We start from the raw sequence: 26,681 nt of genomic DNA, 5'->3' as shown, positions 1-26,681 counted from the left end.
ACAAACTAAAACACTCACCAGAGAACACAGCAGAAGAAAGCTACAGAAGAACAACTGGCTGCCCTCAGGTCTCTGTCAAGGCAATAGTAGTAAATGACAGAACATATTGGAAATGTGGATCACCCACCTTGAGTCTGTTTTTAAATCCTGTGATTGTTTCTGCTTCTGGTTCTATCAGAGATTTCTCACACCCAGGTTGAAAATCAGGCAACAAGGACCATTACTGGGCTTCCCTGTAGGCTAGAACATGACGTATCACTTTAAATTGGCTTTTCTTCCTCAGTCAAAATGTTGGTTTTTTTTTTTTTTCTTGACAACTTTTCAGACAAAATCTTTAAGCCTCGCTGTTTTGTTTTCTTCAATATGTGTTATTTTAGATGCTGAAGTAGGTTGTTTGAAAAGGCACATAAGCAGCCAGTGAAATGAATTAACAGAAATTGACTACAGGTATCTAATGATGGTTACAGTGAACACAGGATGATTGGGAAACCAGTGCAAGCTGCTCCAATGCCACCCATCCTGGAGTATTTGATGTATAGACTAACTTCTTTCACTGACTTTTAATAGATAGCATACAATTTTATATATAAATCACAGATGCATTTGGTATATTCAAAGCCAACTTATGCTATATTTTAAAGCTTTTTTTGATGTTGCTACACTGAGATAGTGATTTTTATCTCAATTTTGTTTTAATTTATTTTAAATCAGTGTATGAAATGCTGACCTTTTGTGTGTGATGATTAATCAAAGTCTTTCCCTTTTCATTTTCTTAAAGTTTGGCAAAGAATACTATTTTAAATGTATTCAAATAATTTCAAATAAAATGACTTCTAGCTCTTTTAATTATTTTAAATGACTGACAAATTTTTAAAATGTAATGGATTGTCATGGGGAAATGCTGAGGAGAAAATATATATATATTTGTATTTCATTCTATAGGGTTTATTTAGGAAGTAGCAGGTAAAATGTGAGTGTGGATTAAACAGAGTTGACATTGGAAGGAAGAACGCCAGGCAGTGGTCTCTTTGGGTGAAGCTGAGTGGATTTTTCTTCCAGAAGACAGGCTTTGTATTTTACAATAGTGATGGTAGGGAGTCCTCAGTGTGGGTTTTTCTTTTTGAAAAGTATATGTCCATCATGGTCCCTAAGTCCCAGAGAAGTTGCCAGAATTATTCTATACTCTTCAAGCTTCTAAGATGTGGAAAAGATAGAAGACTCTTGTTACGTTTTTATGCCAGTGTTATGCTTTTTCATATGCTAATGATATATTTAAAGCATTCTTGGAAAATGCTGCATTATTATGATAAAATAAAGTCACTACACCTTTCAACTGTACTCACCAGAGGCAGAAGAATTCTTATTATTTAGACCTGTAAGTTTCTAATTCATCTCTGAGATGTGATGGATGAATCGATGTGGCTGATTAGCTCAGCTGAATTAAATAAACTTTTAATGATTAGATATTCTGATAACAAATGATCCATTTAATGCTCATTTCCTAACAGCCTACAAATATTTGCTCATCTCCAGTGATACTAATGAATGTGCCTTGGTCCATTCCTGAATTCTAAAGTACACTTCATTGTGGTAGCAAATGAATATATACAGCTTAAGGCTAGTTACAAACTGTATCCACCCAATGGGTTCACCTTGCCAGCTGTTTAGATAGAGCCTATTTATCAAGACAGGGGAATTGCAATGGCGAAAGAGTAATTCACGCAGAGCCAACTGTGCAGGAGACTGGAGTTTTATTACTCAAATCAGTCTCCCCAAGCATTCGGGGACCAGAGTTTTTAAAGGTAATTTGGCAAGCCCCTGCTTAAAAACTTGGGAAGTGGAGAGTGCAGATTGGTCAGGTTGGAGATGGAATCATAAGGGGTTAAAGTTAGGTTATCTTAACGTCTTCTGTTTTTGGGTGGGATGGCAGAACTTGTTGGGCCAGATTACTGGTGTGGGTGGTGTCAGCTGATCCATCCAGTGCAGGGTCTGCAAACTATCTCAAGCACTGATCTTAGGTTTTGCAATAATGATGTTATCCCCAGGAGCAATTTGGGGAGGTTCAGACTCTGGAAGCCAGAGGCTGCATGACCCCTAAATTGTAATTTCTTTTTTCTTTTCTTTTCTTTTTTTTTTTTTTTTTTTTTGAGACGGAGTTTCGCTCCTGTTGCCCAGGCTGGAGTGCAATGGTGTGATCTTGGCTCACTGCAACCTCCACCTCCTGGGTTCAAGCGATTCTCCCGCCTCAGCCTCACTAGTAGCTGGGATTACAGGTGCCTGCCACCATGCCCAACTAATTTGCGTAGTTTTAGTAGGGACAGGGTTTCGCCATGTTAGCCAGGCTGGTCTCAGACTCCAGACCTCAGGTGATCCACCCACCTCAGCCTCCCAAAGTGCTGGAATTACAGGCGTGAGCCACTGCGCCTGCCCTAAATTTCTAATCTTGTAGCTAATTTGTTAGTCCTGCAAAGGCAGACTGGACCCCAGGCAAGAAGCAGGTCTTTTCGGGAAAGGGCGGTTATCAATTTTGTTTCAGAGTCAAACCATGAACTGAATTCCTTCCCAACGTTAGTTCAGCCTACACTCAGGAATTAACAAGGACAGCTTAAGGGTTAGAAAGAAGCAAGATAGAGTCGGTTAGGTTTAACGTCTGTCACTGTCATAATTTCCTCAGTTATAATTTTGCAAAGGCAGTTTCAAAACCTCATTAACCTCAAAAGTTAAAATACATCTTTTTATAGTATATGTGCTTTAGGCTTCCCCCAAAATAATTTGTATATTGAGGGAAGCCTGTATCATATGGCTTCTCCTTACCTGATCTGTCAAACCCAGAACAAATTAAAACATGATGTCTAGCCACATTCTTTTTACTTAGAAAGTGTAATATTCACTTATTGGTAAGAACAGCTATTAGCACCCCTCCATTGTAATTCAGTGTCTATGCAGTGACTACATGTACAGTCATTAAGAGTAAACATTTTTAAAAATATTTATGTCAATTTAGGTGTTTCATAAACTTTCCCTTTCTTAGAACTAAGGAATAATAGAAAAGGGACTATCCAATCACATATAAACAGTAGCAACAAAACAGGCTTTTTCCCAGAAAACTCTTTTCTTCCAAGTATTTGAAGAAAAATTTTCCTTTGTTTTTTGTTTAACCCTTCACTCCCACTTAGAATTTTACGTTTTTACTTCTGCCCTATAAGAGCCCTTAGTTATAGTCATAATTGTTTATTTCTTTGTTACCGAGGTTATTTATCTAGACATGTTTCATAAAGAGGAAATAAATACATTTAGTGTAATACAATAATTTATTTTTATGATATTCTTATGTCTTATTTTAGGTGTTTTTATTTGGAGTAAAAAGAGTTGGGCTGGGCGCAGTGACTCACGCCTGTAGTCCCAGCACTTTGGGAGGCCAAGGCAGGCAGATCACGAGGTCAGGAGATCAAGACCATCTTGGCTAACACAGTGAAACCCTGTCTCTACTAAAAATACAAAAAAATTAGCTGGGTGTGGTGGCACGCGCCTTGTAGTCCCAGCTCCTCGGGAGCCTGAGACAGGAGAATCACTTAAATCCAGGAGGTGGAGGTTGCAGTGAGCCGAGATTGTGCCACTGCACTCCAGCCTGGGCGACAGAGTGAGACTCCATCTCAAAAAAAAAGACTTGGAGGCTCATGGGTAGGCTTCAGAGAGTCTGCATTACTCCAAAAAGTATGTATAAAATTACATATGTGTGTTGCATATAATGTACAGTTTCCTAGGGAGAATGTCAAGTTTTATTAGACTCTCAAAGTCTATTACTACAAAAATAAGAGCCACTGATTTCTTAAAACCATCTGAAATAGCATGGAAGTATCTTCATTACTTCCTGGGGGTGGTCTTCCCTGTCTACTTCTCCTACCTCCTAACACCCTTTCATTGTTCTAGCAATGCTTTTCTTTTCAGGTTTAAGCCTTGGGAGTGTGTTGAGAGTGGGGTTCAGGGACTGGTGGTTTGGAGGGGTGGGTGGAGTAATGAACCTGCAGGTTGAACTTAAATCTGTTTAAATGAAAATTATAGATTAAAGAAAAAGGGAAAAAAATTACAAAGGCAGCTCTGGGTAAAATGGGAGAGGTTATGGAGATATAATTTATTTTGTTGTAATTATATGTTCATTCTAGGACATATACTGGCTTTTTCTTTTTTAATCATGAAGCACATCAAAGCTTTGACAATATTGGCCCAGGTGTGGTAGTTCATGCCTGTAATCCCAGCATCTGGGGAGGCCGAGGCAGGAGGATTGCTTGAGGGCAGGAGGATTGCTTGAGCCCAGGAGTACAAGACCACCCTGGGTAACATAGTGAGATCCCATCTCTACAAAAAGTAAAAAAAAAAAAATTAGCTGGGTGTGGTGGTGCACACCTATACTCCCAGCTACTTGGGAGGCTGAGGTGAGAGGATCAATTGAGCATGGAAGATATAGGCTTCAGTAAGCTCTGATTGTGACACTGCACTCTAACCTGAATGATAGAGGGAGACCCTGTCTCCAAAAAAAAAAGAAAAGAAAAGCTACACTGTTGTTGGCTTATTTTCCATTGAGAATAATGATACACAGTAGCATAATTTTTTATATAAAGATATATAACTATAACTTTGTTTACCAAAAACAGCGTCAACCATAACCACTTAAGTTTTCAAAATGCATTTCTTAAATTTTAAAATCAAATAAGAAGTTCATAAAGACTAGTAATTTCTCTTTATTTACAGCCTACAATTGAGACTGAAAACTATAATTTAGACAAAATCAGTAATTGACTACAGTGGCTGGTATCTTATTAGCTATTGTCGATTGGCATATTGAATTATTGAAAGTCAGGTTAATAAACTAAATTTTCTATTTCTCTAATTTCCTCATGTTTTTTGACATACAGTTTTTTTATTGAAAGCTATCCCAGTACCATTTTGGAATAGAGTAGGTTATAGGCAAACAAACATAACTAAAGTGGATTCAAATATATTTATTTATTGCACTTTGGGAGGCCGAGGCGGGCGGATCACGAGGTCAGGAGATCGAGACCATCCTGGCTAACATGGTGAAACCCCATCTCTACTAAAAATAAAAAAAATTAGCCGGGCATGGTGGCGGGCACCTGTAGTCCCAGCTACTCGGGAAGCTGAGGCAGGAGAATGGCGTGAACCCTGGAGGCGGAGCTTGCAGTGAGTCGAGATCATGCCACTGCACTCCAGCCTGGGTGACAGAGCGAGACTCTGTCTCAAAAAAAACGAAAACGAAAACAAAAAACAAAAACAAAACAAAACTATATCTATATCTATATCTATATACAGACCTTCATATTTCAACAAAATGGAGTTGTCTTCACCATTTGAGTCAATAGTCACATAAACTAGGCACATATTTCCTTTAAAATAAAAAATTAAGTAAAATGAAGATACTCATACACAACTTATAATGCTATCAGTTTATCTCTGCTAAACACTAAGATATGAATTAGGACAGACAGTTTAATTCTGTTCTGTTTTGACATTATATGAAATCGCCTATTTCGAGTCAGTTCTAGGTATGCTTTTAAAATACGTTAATCTTAACTAATAGCAACCCACAAACCCATGGTATAGGGAAAACTTAAGGCCCAAATAGGGCTGTAAATATTTTCAGCCTTCCAAGATGGTTCATATAAATATGATACTGCCCAAAGGCTGTTTCTGTCTGTATAAGGCATCTAATGAGGTTCTGTTCAATCTGCAAAGGATATTAAAGTATTGCTGAATGGTTTTTGTCCCAGATGCACAATGAATAAGATGCCTGGCAACAATAGATCAAAGCCCCCCTTGAGGCATCATACGCATTTATTATGAAGTGCTCAAATGTGACAATATACAAGTCACCAACAAAATAGCAGTTATTTTATGAAAATTATGAGAGTAAGGGTGAGGCCCTCTTAAGTATGCCCACAAAATGCAATTAAACAGATTATATTGCTAGAAACAGTCTGCTTTGGGCTAATTTTGCATAATGTATTCATTTAACTCATGCCCACATAGCCAAATGTTTACAGGGTGGAAATGTGCAACTGTTTCCCAGTCTGATTGCTGGAAGTTAGTTTGCAGAAGTCTTTAGAAGTGAGCCCTCTATTTCATGTGATACTGAGAAATGCCAGTAGGGGCTGAGTTCATTCTGTTTCTAAGTGTCATAGGTCTATGTGGGTCCCTGCAGGACCACAAGAGACCTGGGCTGAGTCATTCTGTGCACCATTTTTCTCTCTTTACTTCTTGTATTAGTCAGGGTTCTCTTAGAGGGACAGAATTAGTAGGATATATATAAAGGGGAGTTATTCAGTATTAACTTACACGATCACAAGGTCCCACAATAGGCTGTCTGCAAGCTGAGGAGCAAAGAGAGCCAGTCCAAGCCCCAAAACTGAAGAACGTGGAGTTCAGTGTTCGTTCGACGGCAGGAAGCATCCAGCACGGGAGAAAGATGTAGGCTGGAAGGCTAGGCCAGTCTCCCCTTTCACATTTCTCTGCCTGCTTTATATTCACTGGCAGCTGATTAGATTGTGCCCACCAGATTAACGGTGGGTCTGCCTTCCTCAGCCCACTGACTAAAATGCTAATCTCCTTTGGTGACACACCCAGGATGAACACCCTGCATCCGTGTATACAGTCAAGTTGACACTCAGTATTTACCTTTACACTTCTTTATATGATTAATTAATTTTATTTTTAAAAATCCAGATTCCGCATATTTCCTCTAGTTCTTTTATTTTATTTTTATTTTTTTGAGATGTAGTCTTGCTCTGTTGCCCAGGCTGGAGTGCAGTGGCATGATCTCAGTTCACTGAAATCTCTGACTCCTGGGTTCAGGCGATTCTCCTGTCTCAGCGTCCTGAGTAGGTGGGATTACGGGCATGTGGCACCGCACCTGGCTACTTTTTAATTTTTAGTAGAGACAGGGTTTCTCCAGGTTGGCCAGGCTGGTCTCGAACTCCTGGCCTCATGTGATCTGTCCATCTGAGCCTCCCAAAGTGCTGGGATTACAGGCGTAAGCCATTGCACCTGACCTCCTCCAGTTCTTAAAATAAGAGTAAACAAAGGCAAATGGCCTCGATCCACCTTAAAAAGGATGGTTTTTCATTTTCTTAGATCTTCACACTCTGCTTTGTCTCAGAGTCAGTCTTTATTTGGTAAAGACTTCCTGTTTATAGATGTCGCCTCTGGAAAGACTTGAGAATACAACTATGGAGTTGAGAATACAAACATTTTCTTAATCATTTAGCTTTTGATGCATTGTTATCAATGACCCCTTTTAAAGCCAGTCCTTCTATAAACGTTCTAAGATGCTGTAGACAATGAAGGCCTATCTGGGCTCAGGACTGGCTGCATGTGCCGTATCTTTCTCTTTTATTTTCCTGCCTTGTTTTCAATAATGATTTACTCATTTATTTTAATTGATGAAGATATGTCTGAATTTCACCTTGTTGTAGAGACCAGATTTTTCGCTGTATACCTCATTAAGAGCTAGAATATGTGCTTAATTCCTTGTCTATATCACTACTCTTGTCTAGTTGTGATTCATATAATTAAATCTAACATTTTGCATCTTATAAATAATCTTAACATTGCAAAAATGGTAGGTTCTATTCCTTTCATTAACTGTACCAGAATTGTAGCATTTACTCTTAAACCCTATAGTCCTAACACTAAATGAGATGAAAAAAGATACAGTCATTCTTTGATGACTATTTTTCTGTTCCAGAGATCATTCTGAATAGTTCTCATTTTTTCCATTTTTAAAATAAATTATTAATAATAGATGGCAAATAGAATACTTTTAATTAAGTAAACTTGAAACAATTAACAGCCTTCGTTTTATAATTATATATTATGCTTTCTTTGCAGGACCGTGTAATTGCGTTAGAAACGGTAAGTTGGGGCATTTTCTTTCTCCTTTTATCTGAATTACTGCTGTCTCCTGATGTGGATTTCACAGCACACCAAAGGAAGCAGTTTCAGAAATCATTTCTAAAACTACATCTAAGATGTCAAAGGGGAAAACAAGCTAAACTGTATCTGAAAGGTATGTGGATATAGACTTTAACATGAAAAAAATTAAATAAAAATGTGAGCATACTTAAGTGGTCACATCTCTCAGTACTTCTGATGTCAAGATGTACTAATTTATGAAAAATATATTAAATATAGTCAATACTTGGTGTTTTAACTGTATTTCACAATCACTAAAAGGATTGGTTGATAAGAAAATGAAGTCAGGTTGCTATTTATTCTTTCAAGTCTAAGATTTTAACATTCATTGTTTTTATAAACATTATTTTCACCAGTGTCACAAAAAGAATAATAAAAGCATGCCAGCTTTTTCTGAATAATCTTACTTGTAGGAATGTACTATTAAGAAATAATTTTTCAAGCTCATAGATGTAAAGACTACATGCATACAATATTCACTGAAAAATTATTTTTGGCCAGGCGCGGTGGCTCACGCCCGTAATCCCAGCACTTTGGGAGGCCGAGGCAGGCGGATCATTTGAGGTCAGGAGTTCAAGACCAGCCTGGCCAACGTGGTAAAACCCCGTTTCTACTAAAAATACAAAAATTGGCCAGGCACAGTGGCTCACGCCTGTAATCCCAGCACTTTGGGAGGCCGAGGTGGGTGGATCATGAGGTCGAGATCGAGACCATCCTGGCTAACATGGTAAAACCCCGTCTCTACTAAAAATTAAAAAAATTAGCCGGGCATGGTGGTGAGAGCCTGTAATCTCAGCTACTCGGGAGGCTGAAGCAGGAGAATTGCTTGAACCCAAGAGGCGGAGGTTGCCGTGAGCTGAGATCGTGCCACTGCACTCCAGTGCAACAGTGCAAGACTGTGTCTCAAAAAAAAAAAGTAAAGGAAAACCAACTTATTGTCAATAAAATTATGGTTTTGTAGAGTATGGAATTTTCACCCAACATGCCACAGTGGTTATGCAAAAGCTTATAATATTAAATGGAAAAATTTCAAGATATAAAATGGTGTGTACTTTAATGATGACATATAGGCATATAAAAAAAGAACAGAAGAGAGTAAGCAAAACTCACAACAGTGATCAGTTACATAAGAATTATAGATTTTAATTTTATTCCTTTCTGTTTTTCACGTATTTGATGAAATACTATGCAGCCATAAACAGTCAGGTTTTCAAAAAAGTAAATATTGCCGTGCTAATATATGAAAAAGTGATATATAAAGAGTGATAAAAATATTAAATGTGCATATTTTACATTTAAAAAGACTAAGAAAATGCATAAAATATTAGAAGTATCTTAGTCGTGGTGTTTTTTTTTTCTTTTTATATTTTTAACAAGCAGGAAAAAATTCTTTAGATAATAAGGTTAATAAAAAATGAAATGTTTATTTGTGAGTATGAAGAGAGGCAAGATGGTTACAGACCACATTTTAGTAATATGCAAGCAAGTGATTTTGATTGACGGTGTCCAGACCCTATGGATAAATAACTTGTTCCTGAGGTTTAACTGGGCCATTGAGAAAGTACACTATTCTCAGTTTCAGTGTGATGACATTGTTGATGAATAAAATGTTTAGTGTTCTTCCACATATATTTTACTTACGCTTAGAAAGTATCTTGCCAACAGAATCTGGCCTGTGAATTAAATGATTTTTTTAAAAATCTGGACAAAAACATAATTTTTGAGTTTGAAGACCTGGATTTGGTGTACAAAATGCCGCTTATGCAACATTTAGCAAATGACTTCTTTCTTGTTTCCTACATCTGTAAAATGGTTGTGATTAAAATTATTTTATCAGGTTGCTCTGAGAATTAAGAGAGAAAATACATGTGAAAATATTTAGGACCAAACAAATGTTATTGTTACCATGATTGCTTGTTACTTCTTATTTAATCATTTGAATTCTACCTATATACTATGCAAAAGTGAAAATTATATTAGCAACAATGACTATTTGTATTTGTTAATTGTTTTTATCTAATCTCTTCACTAACAAAGTACAGAGGAATAGAATCATAAATGTCCTAACCTAAAGGTTCCCGTAAGAATAAAGGTAAAAATAAAAAATCACCATGGGAAAAATAAAATTGATTAAAAGGACTAGATTTTAAACAGCAGTAGTTTTTTGATAGTTTCAATTTCAAATGATTATAAATAAAACCATAAAAATTAAAATGCTCAGTAATAATGCTAATGATCAGATATTATGAAGTCCTTTGATTACATATGACATTTTAAGGGACGGATTTTAATGAACTTGGTAAAGTACTGATAAAGTACTTTATAGTTCATAAAATCAAATATGCTGAAAGCTATCTCAAGATCATGTATTATTCTCTCCCAAGTCAGTGCTTAAAACTTAGAAAAATGTTGTTGGTCCATATTTGGTTGAGTTGTTATTAACAGTACAGAAGATGTTGCTTGTAGAGCATATATCATGGTGCTATCAATCTGCAATCTGCAAATGTTTGGAATTTCACCATTCCATTAGGAGTATTTACAGTAGATTGATTTTAGCAGTTCGGTAGTTATAATACCTGAAAAGAAGATCACCTTTTCATCATAATAAGACACTTGACTTAGCTTGCCACCAATTATCTATCTGCTTAGGTCACAGTCACATGCCCATTTTTCCCTGTCTTCCTCAACTTTTCCCTCTCTTTCTTTCATAGCAGGTAAGCTCCTTGGATTAGAAACTGCATTTTATTTGCAAATGCATTGCCAGGGTCTGTCAAAAATGTTTGATATATAGTAGACAATCAATAAACATTTGTAGAATGAAAGAATGACTGTCAAACTGCATGTATCTCAACCTCACATAAGACTGTGCTCAGGAATAAATAGCATTAGTCCAGTAGTTGTGAGAAATTCCCCAGAAGCACGGCAATGTATTCTTTATTTCCTAGAATTCCTGGTCAGTACTATATGCTATTTGGTGTTTCACAGAAGCTCTAACCATCTTCACTAAATGTTAATGTAAATTTTCTTGGGATGGAACCAAAATAGAATGGGTTGATTCCCTAAATAAAGCTAAGTGATTACATGGGAAAAAAACTTTGATTGAGAGCCCCAGCTCATGGGCCAAGGATGGGACTCAGCAGTGGAAATTTATTGGACTCAATATGAGGCATTGTTTTGACATCAAGGAAGAAAAAAGGAAAGTAAATTGTGATCAATGCCTTCAAGGAATTTGTACTCTATTTGAGTAAAGAAGATATATTCATTTAAATGAATTAATGATGAAAGATAAAAACCAAAAAAATACAGTCCATGAATGAAAAAGATAATGCATTTTCAGAAGCTATTTTGAAGAGAAGAACATTGTAAAGAGAATTGAGGCATCATTGCATCACTGTGATCTGGGTTCATTGTGAAAATGATAGATTTTGCAGTTCGAGGACGTGAAGAGGAGCTTAAATTTATTTGTGAAATATGAAGAATCAGTAGTGAGGTAGAAAGAGCTAGAGAAGCCCTTTCATATTGGAGATGTAATCAAAGTCTAAGGCAGTAATGAACAAAAGGGTTTGTTAAAAGGATTTTTTAAGGTAAAATCATGACTCCCATACACATATAAAATTAACTTGTGACAAATGTGTTTATTTAACTCATTAATTAATGAGGGAATGAACAAGAAGTTACAAATGACTTAAAGGAGTGTTTAAAGAACCACACATATATAGGCACTACAGAGTGCTGAAATGTATTTTAAATAAAGGCAGAATTGGCTTCTTCGACAATGAGGAAGGAAAATCAATGGAACCCTACCAGACAAAATTTATTGTCTGTGAACAAAAATTATTTGCATTTTTGTTGTCAGTTGTCTGCAACTCATAAAGTTATAAATAACTGAAAGACAATAAGAGCACAGAGATCCCACAGAATCAGGAAGCCCAGACAGGTGTGCTAGGCAAAAACTAGGTCTTCACTGAAGATACCTAGTAAGTTTTTGTTCCATTTCAAAGCCTTTTTACATTTTTTTCCCCTGTCGGTTCATAGGAGATAATGTATACAGAGATAGATAATAGTTTGAGAGAGTAAGAGGAGTCATTCTGCCATTCTGAAATACAAACCAAGCAGTTTAGACTTGATTTTTTTATATCAAGGTTTTATATCTTTTACATCAGGGATCTTTTATATCAGGATCTAAATAGGTCCTTCCCAAATGTTAGTTCATACTAGTCAGTACTAGTTACTGAAACATTCTGTTGGGAAGGATTTTTTTTCCGGTTGCTCTTTCAGAAAGAGTGTCGTGATCACCTTACATTTTCTGCCATCTGCATTACAAGGTTGGGAGGTAGAAAGTGGGAGCACAAGTATTACACCAATAGGGTGCCATTGGTGGCTTTTAATGAAGGATCGTGGTGTGGTGGATGGGGTCTATAAATGTAGTGACAATGTGCAGGATGGTGTGGAGTAGTAAGAGACTGCAAGCAGGAAGAGGGAAAGTGCACATTGGAGGGAATCCAACCTTAGAAATGTGCTTGGAAAATTAGGAGTAGGGGCAGTTAGGTGCCAGAAGGCAGAGTGCATGCAAAGGCAAAGTGCATGCCCTTGTTTAGAGAAGGGAACTAGCAAACTTAGTAAGTGTGAGGTCATGGAAGAAAAGAAAATATACATACTACAGTAAGGGTCCTTTCAAGAAGTGAAAGGGATTGTAAGGCAATTCACTTTGGTGATATAAATTCAGTTTTTCATATCACCCTTTAAGTCTGTCTTTATTTTCATTTCCATTAATACCATGATAATGTCAATTCTCGTACCTTTGTATTAAAGTTGGAGAAACATCCAAAATAATAGTGGGTTAAGTAACATAAAAATTAATTTATCTCATGTGCTAATCCAAACATAAGCTATCTATTGGCAGGTAGTGTCCCCATGGTGTTAGAACTCTACATTCCTTCTGTCTTTTTGTTCCTTCTGTCTTTTGCACCATGATCCTCAATATGTTGTTGCTGTGTCCTCATTATCGAATGCTTATGCCACCTCTTGCCATTATATTTGCATACTAACTAGAAAAATGCAAGAACGGGAGGGCATGCAACTCCCCTGTAGTGGAAACAAAATAGTGGAAACTGGAAGTTGCACATACCATTTCTGTTCATATCCATGGACCAGAACTTTGTGACATAGTCATATCTAGCTCTAAGATTCCAAAAAATAACCATATAGACCATAGGCTTTTAGAAATTACAAAGCAAACTTCTAAACAATTCACAGGTCAAAAAATATAGTGTAAATTTTAAAATATATAGAACTGAATGATTAAAATATTAATATGTTAAAATGTATGAGATATAGCAGTAGTGTTATCTATGATGAAATGTAAAGGCTTAAGTGCCATGTTAAAAATCAAGGGATAAAAATTAATGAGCTTATCACCCAACATAAGATATTAAAAGGAAATTAAAAGAGTAAAACCTAAAGAAAACAAAAGAAGAGAAAAATAAAGACTGAAAATTAATGAAATAGAAAAAACATGCAATAGGGCTAACAAAGTCAAGTCTGTTGTTTGTCCAATGAATCATAATAAAAAGGAACCTTGTCCATTATGATTGAAAAAAAGGATATAGCTACAGGTCTTGGAGAATTTAACCACATAGCAAAGTGTTCTGAATAATTTTCTAATTATAAATTAGAATAAATAAACAAATTCCTAGAAAAATATAGTTTTCTAAAACTAAGAAGAAATAGTATGACTAAATTTTAAATAAATAATTTTAATCAACTATTTTTAGTCAATTGAAATTTAATCAGAAAAGGGCTACCAAGCCCAAATAATTTTATACATAAGTTCTACCGAATGTTCTAGGGGCAGATAATTTCAGTTTTACAAAACTCTTCCAGAGACTAGATAAAGAGGGAACATGCCCATTTTATATCCTGAGTCAGCATAGCGTTTGTGCTAAAACCAAGCATAAGAATAAGTAAGGGAATTTAGACCCTTAGTCATTAACATGAATGCAAAAATATATACAAAAGATTAGCAAAATAAATTTAGGAATGTTTAAAAAGAATAATTCATCATGAACAAGTTGAGTTTGTTCCAGCAGTTCAGTTCAGTTAAACAAGTTGGTTTAACATTAGAAAATTAATCAATGTAATTTATAGCATAGTGACAGATTAGAGAGAAATAAAATTTGAAAAGGCCATCCCCATAAATGAATAAGAAGCATTGATTCCACCACCATCATCATCATCATCATAAACCTTCTATTAAACTAAGAATAAAGGGAAACTTTCTTAATCTGATAAAGGTCATATGGAAAAAAGTCCATGGGTAAATCACCTTAGCACTGAAATGCTGACGTCCTCCTCTATGACCAGGAACAAAGGATGTGCTATTCCACAACTTCTGTTAGACACTGTGCAGAAGGTCCTAGCCAGTGAAGTAAAATTGATATTTGCAAATACTGTTTTTGTTTATATAAAATGCCCAAGGAATTCATAGTTAAATTATGAAAAAAATATAGAGTTTAGCAATTTCTTTGATGAAAAACAGGATATTTTACTTCTAACTCCAAGCAACAATTACTGAGAAAATGTAATTAAAACTATACCAATGCCAAAGTAACAAAAAATTCAAAGTACATAAGAGAAAAAACTTTAAAAAGAATTACAGGTGCTTTATAGAGAGGACACTCTAGCCAAGAAACTTCTGAAGAAGAACAAGGTAAGGGGAGTTTTCTTAAACATATATCAAAACGTATTAAAGCTATGGAAATTAAAATGGTGTTGTCTTGGCAAAGGAATATATAAGTCGGCCAGTGTAATCAAACAGAGAACCCAGAAATGGAAATACGTACATATGGAAACTTGATGCTTGACACAAATGGCATCACATATCAGTGGAGTAAGGATGAACTTTTCCATAGATGGTATTAAAAATATTAAACTGAACCTCTGTCTCATATCAGATGCAAAAATGTATTGTTCTCACTCATAAGTGGGAGTTGAACATGAGAATACATGGACACAGGGAGCGAACATCACACACCAGGGCATGTCAGTCAGTTGGGGGTAAGGGAGGGAGAGCATTAGGACAAATATCTAATGCATGTGGGGCTTAAAACCTAGATGACAGATTGGTGGGTGCAGCAAACCACCACAGCACGTGTATACCTATGTAACAAACCTGCACATTCTGCACTTGTATCCCAGAACTTAAAGTATAATTTAAAAAAAAAAAGAAAGAAAGAAAACCAAAATGTGAATGGTAAACTGTAAGATTTTTAGAACAAAAAAAAAATTGTTGAATGTTTTCATAACCCTGGAACTGAAGGAGATTTCTGAAGAGAAAAAAAAGGCAAACAAGGCATTGGAATAATGGATCATATAAAAGAAGTGACTCAAGTTACCATGTTAAAATTAAGAACTTCTGTAAACCAAATAAAAATATGACATAAAAAGAGTGAAAAGAAAAGCCACACATAGGATATATTTGTAGCAGATATAACTGACTACCAATTTGTGTCCAAATCTTATTGCCTAAAAAGCAATTAGAAAAAGGTATCCAAGCTTTTAAAAGGGACAAAAGAAGGGCAAAGGGCATAAGCAAGCATCTCTATTGAAGAAGAAACATGTGAGAAGACATTTCTCATTGGCAATCAGGGAGACACTAATTAAAACCACAGATTGTCATTTTCTTTAAACTGTATGTATATATTTTACTTATAATTTTGTATCAATGACATATTTCACCAAAAAAATTAAAAAAACTAAAGGGAATTGAAACATGTTAGTAGAACTTTTTAAAAGCTTTTTACTGCAAAATGATTAATGCTGACCCCAACGGTAATGTTCAAAGAGAGCTGGTAAATTACAGCATGTTCTAACTAGGGTAGCATGCCCCTGGGAGTATACAAAGATCTTCCAAGAGGTAGTCAGGCACAAATAGTTTTAAGAGAATTGGTTTATACTTTTGTTTTGTTTTGTTTTTATTAGTGTTTTTTTTTGAGATGGAGTTTCACTCTGTCACCCAGGCTGGGGGTGCAGTAGTGCCATCTCAGCTCACTGCAACCTCCATCTCCCGCATTCAAGCAATTCTCCTGCCTCAGCCTCCCAAGTAGCTGGGATTACAGGTGCCCGCCACCATGCCCAGCTAACTGAGAATTGGTTTTTGTAGCTTCAGTTTCTAGATACACTTTCTCCTAAAATTTCTCTGCTTTGAAACGACATCTTACCTTTCATAATTGACTCTCTCCCACTTTATTTAAAAAACAAACAAACAACAACAACAACAACAAAAACAGGCCTACTTCTCACCCATCCCGAGTTCCATGAGGCAAATTTTCCCAGGCACTTTAAGGTGCCAAGCAAAAGAGTAATTTAAGATTTTTGTGCCTGCTGGCCTTCTTTAATAAAGGCCCTGAGGTAAGGCTTCTTGTCCTTCTTAGTTGCACATATATTTTTGTTAAGAACAAAGAGCTGTATTTGATATATGGGATACTGGGGCTGAAGTGTTCTGAATTAGATATATACTGTTGATTGAGGAGGGAGGTGAAGACATTTTTATTTAATAACCTCGCCTCTTCCACTACTCTACTATAATCAAAGAGTGTATAGCTCCAGAAATCAAAGCTAAGAGAGTGTTGATAAGAAATCATTAAAGACAGCGGTATTTTATTTCATCCAGGTGACAAACTCTAGCAGAGCTCCATGCCTTACCTATTTATATGTTTTAGAATTATGATTCAAAAGTGAGACAGTTTTCACAGGGACACACGTTAACACCATTCCATTGAATTGAGAAGTGAAGTCAGACTCTTTTTGTACCATAAAGCAAGCGTGATTTGTCTGATTGGTTTGACAGTGAGGACTGGCTTTGCCAATCTGTAGGTCTGGGGTTTATATGTAAACATATTTAATGCTAAGATAAAATAAATGTATCAAAAATATTACACTAATAGAATAGTGTTAAAGTTAGCAAGATTTTTATTTGTCTCAACTCTTTCTGTATATGTTGAGTTAAACAAAAGAAAAACAGTTACATGATAAATCTTGACAAATAAAGCCTTTTTGGCATACCTTCCAGAAATAGGAAGTAAATGGTCTAAATAACTACATTATAGTCCTTTGGTAAGTCAAGTGGTTTCTTATTCTTTGCTTTCAACAAAGTCAAAAGAGAACTTTGTAGGGCCGATAGATTATTAAAATTAATTTTGATGACAGATCACTATGTAATATTTACCATAAGAGTAGGAAAACATTCAAGAATTGAGTAACATTGTTATAACAAAACTTTCATTCTCATGTACTTTTTATGTGAACAAGATTTGTGATTAAATCTATAGAAATAATAGGAATAGAAATGAAATGAAACTGTCTTATTCAAACAAAAATTAGCATTTAACTATGATTATGTGAACTAATTCAGTGTGGGAGAAGAGGAAGCTATATTCATTCCGTTAAGAGATATACTTTTTGGAAGCTTTGGATTTTCTTTTTTTTTACATTTCACATTTAATAATTTTTCTCAAAATTTATAATATACCTAATATTAATTGTAATGCTAATCCAGTCTATAAAAATGTATAACACAGAGCTTTATGGTCACAGGGAATTTTAAAAACCAATTTTTCTGAATATTCATATATATATACATTGTTACAGAGAAGGATGAAGTATGGCAAAATGATAAAAACACTTATGAACATAAATATATTTTATATTAGGATAAACTAAAGGGAAAAAAGGAACAAGAAAAAATCTGTCTTTTAACGAGGGTCATATTTATTTTATAAGTGGATAAATGGTGGCAACAAATTACTGAGTTATTTAAAGTTTACTGGATAAATTTATATGATTTATATGAATGAGTTTTATTTGAAAATGTCATTCTTTACAATATTGCGAGAAAATGTCATCCTTTGCAACTACTTAAGCTTATGATTAAAAACATTTAGATAACTTAAAAACTGTGTGAGAGAGAGATACATAGCTTTAAAACTTAATTTTGAAAACCATTGACTTAGAGCAAATGTGTAATTAGTAGTTGCAGTTAGTCGGCATTTAATCAGCTTCCCAAATACTTAAAAAATCTTATCTCCCTTATTTTCAAAACATACTTACAGAGCTAAAACAACTTAAAATGGGGTAAATCCTAAGCTAAAGCTGTATAGAGAAAAATATATACTCAAATGCCTATATTGAGAAATATTACAAAATACTAGAAAACTCTTAGAAATATGATTTTTCTTTTAAAAACACTGTGAAGTCTGAAGCATATCTCTGAAAGATTCATTGAACTATACACACTAGTTGAACTTCAAGATTTGGTGTCCAAGATTGTGAGAAGATGCCCATGTGTCTCTATGGAAATTACAGACTAAGTAATGTCATAGACACTTACTTCACCTGTCTGTGTTGGAGTAGACAATTGCTGTTGGGGTTTTTATTTGTAATTATTTTTCCTTTGTACCCTGGATCTAGCACTAATTGTGCTTCATCCTACTGCATGTGCAAATCACTCTACAGGCACCAAAGTTGAAGAAGAGCCATCACTCTTTGTTAGGACACTAGATTGTGCTCTAGGGCACTTAAGAATATATAGACCCAAATGAGTTAGAGTACTTACTAAAGTGCCACTGTACAACTTAGGAAACAACTGACTTGATAATGTAAATCTGGCCAAATAACTGTGAATTATTTGCAATCCTTCTCCTAAGTATTTGTAAGAATCTTGACGCTAAGGAAAACTTGCCTTTATCTCTTTACAAAGCCAGAACTTGCTGTTTTAAAACCAAAGATCAAGCTAGGTTCATTTTTGGTTTTGCCAAGGCTATGAGCCTCTCATTGAAGTTGCCTGAAAGGTTCAGTCCAATTGGCTTTACACCAAATAAAACGCAGTGTGCTCTGTTACAGTTTTGACCCAGAATCAGGTGAATCCCAGCAGTTTTGGCTGAGCTACATTGTAAAATTTTGGATTTGTTCAGACTTGACACTTCCTGGGAACCCATTCAAACTGAAACCGGAAAAAGGTTTTGCACAAACCCTGTCCTAGCCCGTTCTGCCAAGTTTCCCACTGCTCTAATGTTAGTCTACCTTCTGTATATTCGCATCGAGGGCAAACGGAAATATCCTCATGAATCTCTCATGAGGGATCTTGGGTGAAACAATCTAGACATTCTCCTTTCTCCACCTTGTCCCAAAATACACAGCCTGTATTCTATGTTGGTCAGTATTAAGCTATGTATGTTTTCCAACAATGGGGATATCTTCAAAGGGTTAAGCTTCTGAAACATGACTGTTTATGGTCAAACGTAGAAAATACTGCTAAAACAAGTGGGCTGTTTATGCAGAGGTACAACCTTGTGGCAAAAGGTGATGACCAATTTAAAAAATGTGAGGCTTCTTTCAGCCTGCAAAAATTGTTTTCTACAGCCTTGTCAAATTTTTCATAAACATGATAACATAGGAAAGGTATCACTGAGAAATTACATAATGAATGCAACTTCACCAGCAGATGAATTTAGTATTATTGAATTGCTCAGTGTTTGGAGGTCAGACTGACAGTGTCGTATTTGATGCCGATAAGTAGTCATACTGCCTTTCTAACTTCCTTGGTTGATAATGTGTTTAATAGGCCTGTTCTAAACAATATTAAGAACAGCACATTCTCTGGGTAAAAGCTCTTGCTTTATATTGTGAAGATAATATGAATGTATATTGTAAAGCACAATGGCAGTATCTTTCTGTAAAATACAATACGTATAAGAAATGCTTTCTGCTCTGTTTAAGAGAGCCTGTCTGGGTGAAAGCTCAGAGTAATGATAGTATATTTGATATTTTTTTAAGATCCTAACTTAACTGTAAAACAAGATATTTGTATTACACTCACAATATATAGTGGGGGGAATAGTATATTTTATACACATTTTAAATAGTCTTTAATGAAAAACTGATATGGAGAATTTTCATTTTGTGCATCTAGTTTTAACAAATTACCTTCAATCTTTAGCTGAAAATTATTATATGACTAGTTTTAAATGATGGAAAGTGATATGAGAAAAAATAGTATCTGATTAATAGTCAGAAAATCTAGATTCTAGTCATGTCTCCACCATAGCCAGGCACATGACCCTGGCCAAATTATTTCACCTCTCTGAATTTCAATCATTATTATTATTTTTTTCATGATTGGGCTGGACTAGATCATCTTTAAAAGTTCCTCTCCCAGCTGGGTGCAGTGGCTCACACCTGTAATCCTAGCACTTTGGGAGGCCGAGGAGGGTGGATCACCTGAGGTCAGGAGTTCGAGACTAGCCTGGCTAACATGGTGAAACCCCGTTTCTACTAAAAATACAAAAAATTAGCTGGGCGTGGTGGCACGTGCCTGTAATCCCAGCTACTAGAGAGGCTGAGGCAGGAGAATTGCTTGAACCCAAGAGGCAGAGGTTGCAGTGAGCTGAGATCGCGCCATTGCACTCTAGCTTGGGCAACAAGAGCGAAGCTCCGTCTCAAAAAAAAAAAAAAAAAAAAAAAAATTCCTCTCCCTAGTAGGCTTTTGTCTAATATAGGAGGAATTAAAAATCTGGGGTCTTCACAAAATTTCTATATTGCCAATAGTTACTATCAAACAACTTACCCTAGTTTAATCATATTATATTATGTATGAGATATTTATTACGTCCCTACCATGTCTCAACACTGTCGTAAAGCATACAGCAGACAAGGTTCCTGCTGCCATGGTTCTCACATTTTAGATAATGTTAGAACTTGATGCTAGAAATCCTTGTCAAAACCCCTCACCCTATTCAAGAGAACTCTAGAGGCCAAAGGGGTTTATGAATTTCTAAATGTGACAGAACTAGGGCTAAAATTCAGATGTCCTGATTAGCAACACTGCATTCTTTCTATTCCACATCCTTCACTTGTGACTGGTGAGAGTAATGAAGACATGCGTAAAGAACGCTTTGCAAGTATCTAGTAAATGATAAAAAGTGAAGAGGAAGAAAATTTGCAATCAAATCTCATATTTACCTTGAGCAGGGTAAGAAGAAATAGGGTATGGACATTTTTGGACCATATTTAAGATTGTTATAATATGCCCTAAGCTCATTGGTAAATGGAGTTTCATACAACAACTTTGATCTAGTTTTCCTCCTTTTGAATGTTGAAGAGTTGGCCTGCCCCAGATTGCATTACTAGTTCTATCTTGAGCTTTGTCAGTGATATTAAACACCTCAGTTGACCTTTTTTTATGCATCTGCATAACAGCTGTAATACCACTTACACTCGATTTTATAAGGTTTTTTTAGAACTTTTATTAAACTTTGATCTCAGATGAAAGGCTGGAGAGAGTATAACTTGTTCTATTAGCACGATTAGTGTAAATACCCAAAGTGGTCTCTTGTTAATTATTTAACACTAATATATGATTTCATCCTATCATATGCCCCAATTACATTATATTTGAACATCAAACAGTAAAAGGCCAAACTGTCAAAACAGCCGGTCCCTTGTTATTCTCTTTAGGCTCACTTCTTAATTATTTTGCTAGCTGGTCTTCCATAAATGATTTTCTGGAGCTTTTGCAATGTTTTTCTCTCCTAGCATCTCACTGCTACCTATGCTTTCTATCCACAGCAAAGGCCTTGACATGGTTGGTTGATTGCTATCAGGCATTGACTATACAGTGGCTTTAGAAAGCCACCGAAACATAGATAGACTCGCTGAGTTAAAATATGTGGATTCTATCAAGTACTCCCTTTACATCTTCTTTTCCAAGAACTTCGATTTTCATTTTATCCCTTTCATTTCTAACTCAAACCTCATTTTTCTGTGAAATACTTCAAAGCTCCTACTTCTACATTAGTTTTTGCTTGAAGAAGAGTACGTTTGTTCCAGAAGTGTAGGAATTAAGTGACAGGGTAAGGTAAAAGCCTGATACTTTCCAACTCTGTTGGATGAGAGTTAGAAGACCTGGTTGTGAATTCTGGCTTTTTCACATGGGCGACTCACTTAACCTCTCCAAGTGTGTTTTCTATCATCTAGGAAATGGGACTAATTCTTATCCTGCACGTGTCACAGTTTTGCTCAGAAGGTCAAATGAGATAATGGATGGGAAAGTCCTTTTCTAAATTTTAAAAATAATCATCCCCGATGTATGCATTACGTTTACCAGCCACAAGAGCAGTGTGTGGACTGGAAAGGTTTGGCTCATTAATCAGGACATTTGCATTCTGTCCTAGTATTGCCACTCTGGTTATGTGCCTTGGCACTCTGTGTTATATTAATTTTACCTCCAAAATTCAGTTCAGTTATGTTACATGTAGGCTCTAAGAAATTTAGATTTAGAGTTCTTATTTAATAACCCCAGTAATTTCAGTTCAACACACCCTCACCCCCACATTTAGTTGACTCAGGGTAGGACCCAGTATTTTTTAAAGCTTGCCAGATGATTGTAATGTACAGCTATGGTTGAGAATCACTGATTTATGCCATCTTCAACATGTCCTTCAAGAATGTGCCTTTAGTGTGTCCCCTAAAACCTGGTGTTACTCTGCTTTCCTGTCTATTGGATTTTGTCCTACTCATTTTCACAGACTTAATTTCATGTCTTTTCTACTGATAGCATCATGTCTTCTCTCCCCAGTATTTTTTCTTTTTAATCTATTGAAACAACAGTTGTAAGATTCTTTCTCACACATTATTTTCCATAACTGTCCAAGGATCAAGGGAGCTTAATTTTAGCCTTTTGTTAACATTAAAATTTGTCAGATATAACTTCAAGGACCAGTTTGCTCAATCATGAACTCGCCAAATGACCAATTCTCTTATTTTAACAAATTACAACAAATTGACTGATTTACAAAACCATTATCTTTGAAAACTATATAAACAGTTAAAAAAAATTAGTGGTTATTGTTGATTTTTATGGTAAATCAGTGTAATTGCTGGTATATTGATTAAGATTATGTAAACTGGCTCTCTCATCTTCCTTTTCTAATTTTTCCTCTTACTACTCTTGTGTTAATCCTTTGTTGCATCACACTCATTGCCTTTCATTCGTTTCTCCATTCAGCGTGTGATAACCAACTACTCCATGCAATGGATTGAGTAGGAAGCATGGTTCCTTCTTAATAGGCACTGCACTGGAGGGTGGCATGGAACAAGTACTTCTCGTTTGGAGTCCTATCAGACTCCACAGAAGTGGTTTGAGTAGGCTCACAGGGAGGAGAAACTTGAGACTAAGAGGATGAAGAGGATTCTGAGAATGATGGTAAAAGGCTGAGAGCTTTTCAAGGTAGTTTACTTCTCAGTCTACCATCAGGGTCAACTGAACCCAATCTTGGTTTTAAAATTTTTTTAAGTATTGATTTTCTTAAAAAAACTTTTATCCTTTTTAAAAATATCTTCTATGAAGACACAAATAGAGATTTTCCTTATTTTTAAAATATAGTAAGTCCCATTCTGTCTTGCAGATACGTAATAGATCTTGATGATCTCCTATTCTTGAAGTATTTTGCTATTTTATCATTCTGGAAATTATTTTATCGTTATTCATCAATTGTTTCTAACTGTGCTAGAAAGAACTAAAATAATATGAAAACAGAGGAATGATGGAATCACATAGGAGGTTGTTAGAATCAAAGAACTAAATAATCACTATTACATAATACTTCATTTTTTAAATTGTATTGCCCAAAGTATGTCCGTGAGGAGACCGAGATTTTGCACAACTTGCAAGCTGGCAAGGTAGGTAGGCCCTTTGGCAGATTATTAGGTCATGAGGTCATGAGGTTGGAGCCTGCATGATGGAATTAGTGCCCATATAAGAAGCAAAAGATACTAGAGAGATGATCTCTCTCCTGGCTATGTGAGGACACCTCAAAAAGGTGGCTGTCTGCGTAAGCTAGGAAGCAGGTCTTCACCAGATGCAAGATCTGCTGGAGCCTTGGTCTTGGAGTTCCCAGCCTCCAGAATTGTGAGAACTAAATGTTTGTTGTTTAAGCCACCCACTTTATGGTATTTTTATTACTTATTTTATTACTTAGCAGTCAAACTAAGAGAGTCCCTATGTTTAAGAGTTTTCAATTTAATGGGAAAAAAAGATGGCTAATGAAAAATTATGATATAGTGTACACGTTTATCTCTATTGACCTATTTTTATTCAGAAACCCAAAGAATGTTCTTGAGCTGAATCTGGTCAGCTTTAGCAGAATAAAGCCTGGTATAGTGATGTTGTAGATTTGATTTGCACACAGTAGGTGCTAGTAAATGCTTGTTGAGTACAGGAAAGACTGGATGCTGTATCCAGTTCTATTAATAAGCTTTTGTGAAATCCTGCCTAATTTTCAGAGTATTGCATGTTTTCTAGAGTTTTCATAGCACACTTGAAATGTCCAAAGTTGTGTGGTTTTGGCTACTTTTAGTTACTAATGTGTCAGGTAAAGGCTGCAGGACTTATTCATTTCAGTTGAATATGTAAAATGAAGTAGGGGAGGGGGCCTGAGTTCAAAACTTCAAATTGTTTTGGCAAGACCAGCTCTTTTTCCTATTTGCTACCAGCCACAAAGCTTCATTGTTGTCCAGTTGAATGAATGCATGGCTTTCATTTGGGCAGGGAGGGGAAGGATTTTCTAGCTATTGGAGTTTCAAGAAAGCAATTGGTTGTGGCAAATCTTAGATGAATGTGTTCACCAAATAATATTGTCAGCTGTATTGTATCCACTGGTTTTCATGATCCATTTTTCTCAGCCAGTGGTTGAAGATTCAGCACCAGGCCAACTTCAAAAATATATACTTGTGCTCATATGTACTCCATATGTACCCTCTTAATACTTTTTGTTCAGCCATTTAGCATAATAGAGCATCTTTAAATATAACCTTTAACATTAGCTGTTTAGATAAATTGTTTGTCAAAATATATTGCTCTAACTTCAGATTATTGGTACTTTTAACTAAGTATGGTTTGGCAGTGAGGATTCTTTGAGACAGTGCAGCTGGATTTTTGAAGGTTTTAAAATATACCTGATAGTCTCTGCTTCTGTCTGCTTTGGTAGCAGTCGTCAGGGAAACACTTTGCTACAAGAGCCAGAAGAGTATTTCTAAGTGTTCAAAAAAGGATTAATTATGAAAGTAAACTTTAAAAATATAGGCATAGTTGATCTCACTTATTTTTGAAATAAATCTCAATGCCACAATGATAAAAATAAAATACCTTGCCGGATTTCTGTTTAGATCTGATCTGCCTGTCACAAGAAACTCATCCATATAGGAGGATTAGCTGTTCACATGGTCTTTCAACATCCAAGCGCTATGTGTGGAGTAATGGAAAATGATTAATTTATTTTGTCATTCTCTTTGAGAACACAGGACATCTCTAAAAAAGAAGATAGCCCTTTATTTTGAGGACAGAGAAGATTAATTATGTTTACCTCACCAAGGCACTTTTAAATAAATCAACCTAGACCCTACCTCAGCCAGAACAATGATCATTGCTAATCAGAGCTCTCTATCAGGACCCTCTGCTCCAGGTTAAATATGGAAGAGACAAATGTGATTATCTACTTGAGGGTGTCTTGAGGACTTGGGGCCAGGGCTTTGCAGGATTCAGGGAAATGATTAGCATTTCTCAGTATCTGCCCTGTGTTGGGTGTCCCCATCATTGTCCAGCAGGGCCAAGCTCCTGTAGACTCATCCATAGGAAACATGTTGCTCTTCAGAGCACTCACTCCTGTGCCATGTCATTAGGTCCACAGAAGACTTGGTTCTCATCTTTCTCTCTTTAACTCGGTCTATACTGTCTAGCTGAACTTTACTGTCCCCTCATTCTTCTTTCAGTTCTGTTTTTTGTTTTTATTATTTCTTTAATTTTGAGTCTGTTGAGAAATATTCTCTGTTCCTCAAAGATAGTCGATTTTTAAATTCTACATTTAAAATATAATCTTGCAATATTTTTCTTGCCACAATATTTCTAAGTTCTAAATGTATCTTTGTGTATGTTTATGATAAGAAGGTTTTATTTAATAAAATTGAAATTTATTCGTGTGTGATACCAAGTACTCAGCACTGGAAATATAGTAAAAATATCATCCTGCCTTTAAGGAATTTGCAGTGTAATGAAGGAGACAAGTAAACACACATTAGAAAATAATTACACACAGGATAGGAGGTACATATACACATAGGAAATACTAAGGATGGACACTTAACCCAGAGTTTAGAGGAAAGGCTCACAGAATAATAACTAGTATTATCATTGTAGTAATAGCTAACATTTATTGAGTGCTTACCACATGCCAAACCCTGCTCTAAGCACTTTACCTGTGTTAATGTATTTGATCCTTATGACAACTCTGCAAAATTAGGAAACTGAGTCCCAGTGTAGAGGGATCAGGAACTTTTCTATAGACGCATAGCCAGTAGGTGACTAACCCAGGGTTTAAACTCAGGTAGACTGCCTCAAGAGCCCAAGCTCTTAACTGTCATGTTAGAGGAGGTAGTGACCAAGCCCAGTCTTGCAGGAGAATTAGTGAGCTCATTTAAGCAATGTATAGAGAACATTTCAGACAGATAGACCTTCATGTACAAAGTCATGATGGCATAGAAGCTTTCAGGAGAGAAACAAAAGTATGGAGTAATATTTGTGGCAATAAAACCAGAAGTTAATTAGCAGTATTTAGATAAGGGTAAAATTGCGAGATCTTTTTTTT

General features: G+C 35.8%; 1 protein-coding gene across 14 annotated transcripts in view; it reads left to right on the top strand.

The window, feature by feature from the left end:
- CEP128 (centrosomal protein 128) overlaps positions 1-26,681 on the top strand; it is a 449,614-nt gene that overhangs the window by 371,957 nt on the left and 50,976 nt on the right. For all 14 annotated transcript variants that reach the window (XM_063715661.1, XM_063715658.1, XM_063715660.1 and 11 more), the window contains one exon: positions 7,903-7,926. In XM_063715661.1, coding sequence (XP_063571731.1) covers positions 7,903-7,926 — 24 coding nt within the window. The remainder of the gene's footprint in view (positions 1-7,902; positions 7,927-26,681) is intronic.

This window comes from Pongo abelii, chromosome 15 (genome assembly GCF_028885655.2).
Source record: "Pongo abelii isolate AG06213 chromosome 15, NHGRI_mPonAbe1-v2.0_pri, whole genome shotgun sequence".
NCBI lineage: Eukaryota > Metazoa > Chordata > Mammalia > Primates > Hominidae > Pongo > Pongo abelii.
Note: the sequence above shows the minus strand (reverse complement) of the source record. Positions and strands in the feature narration are given on the sequence as shown.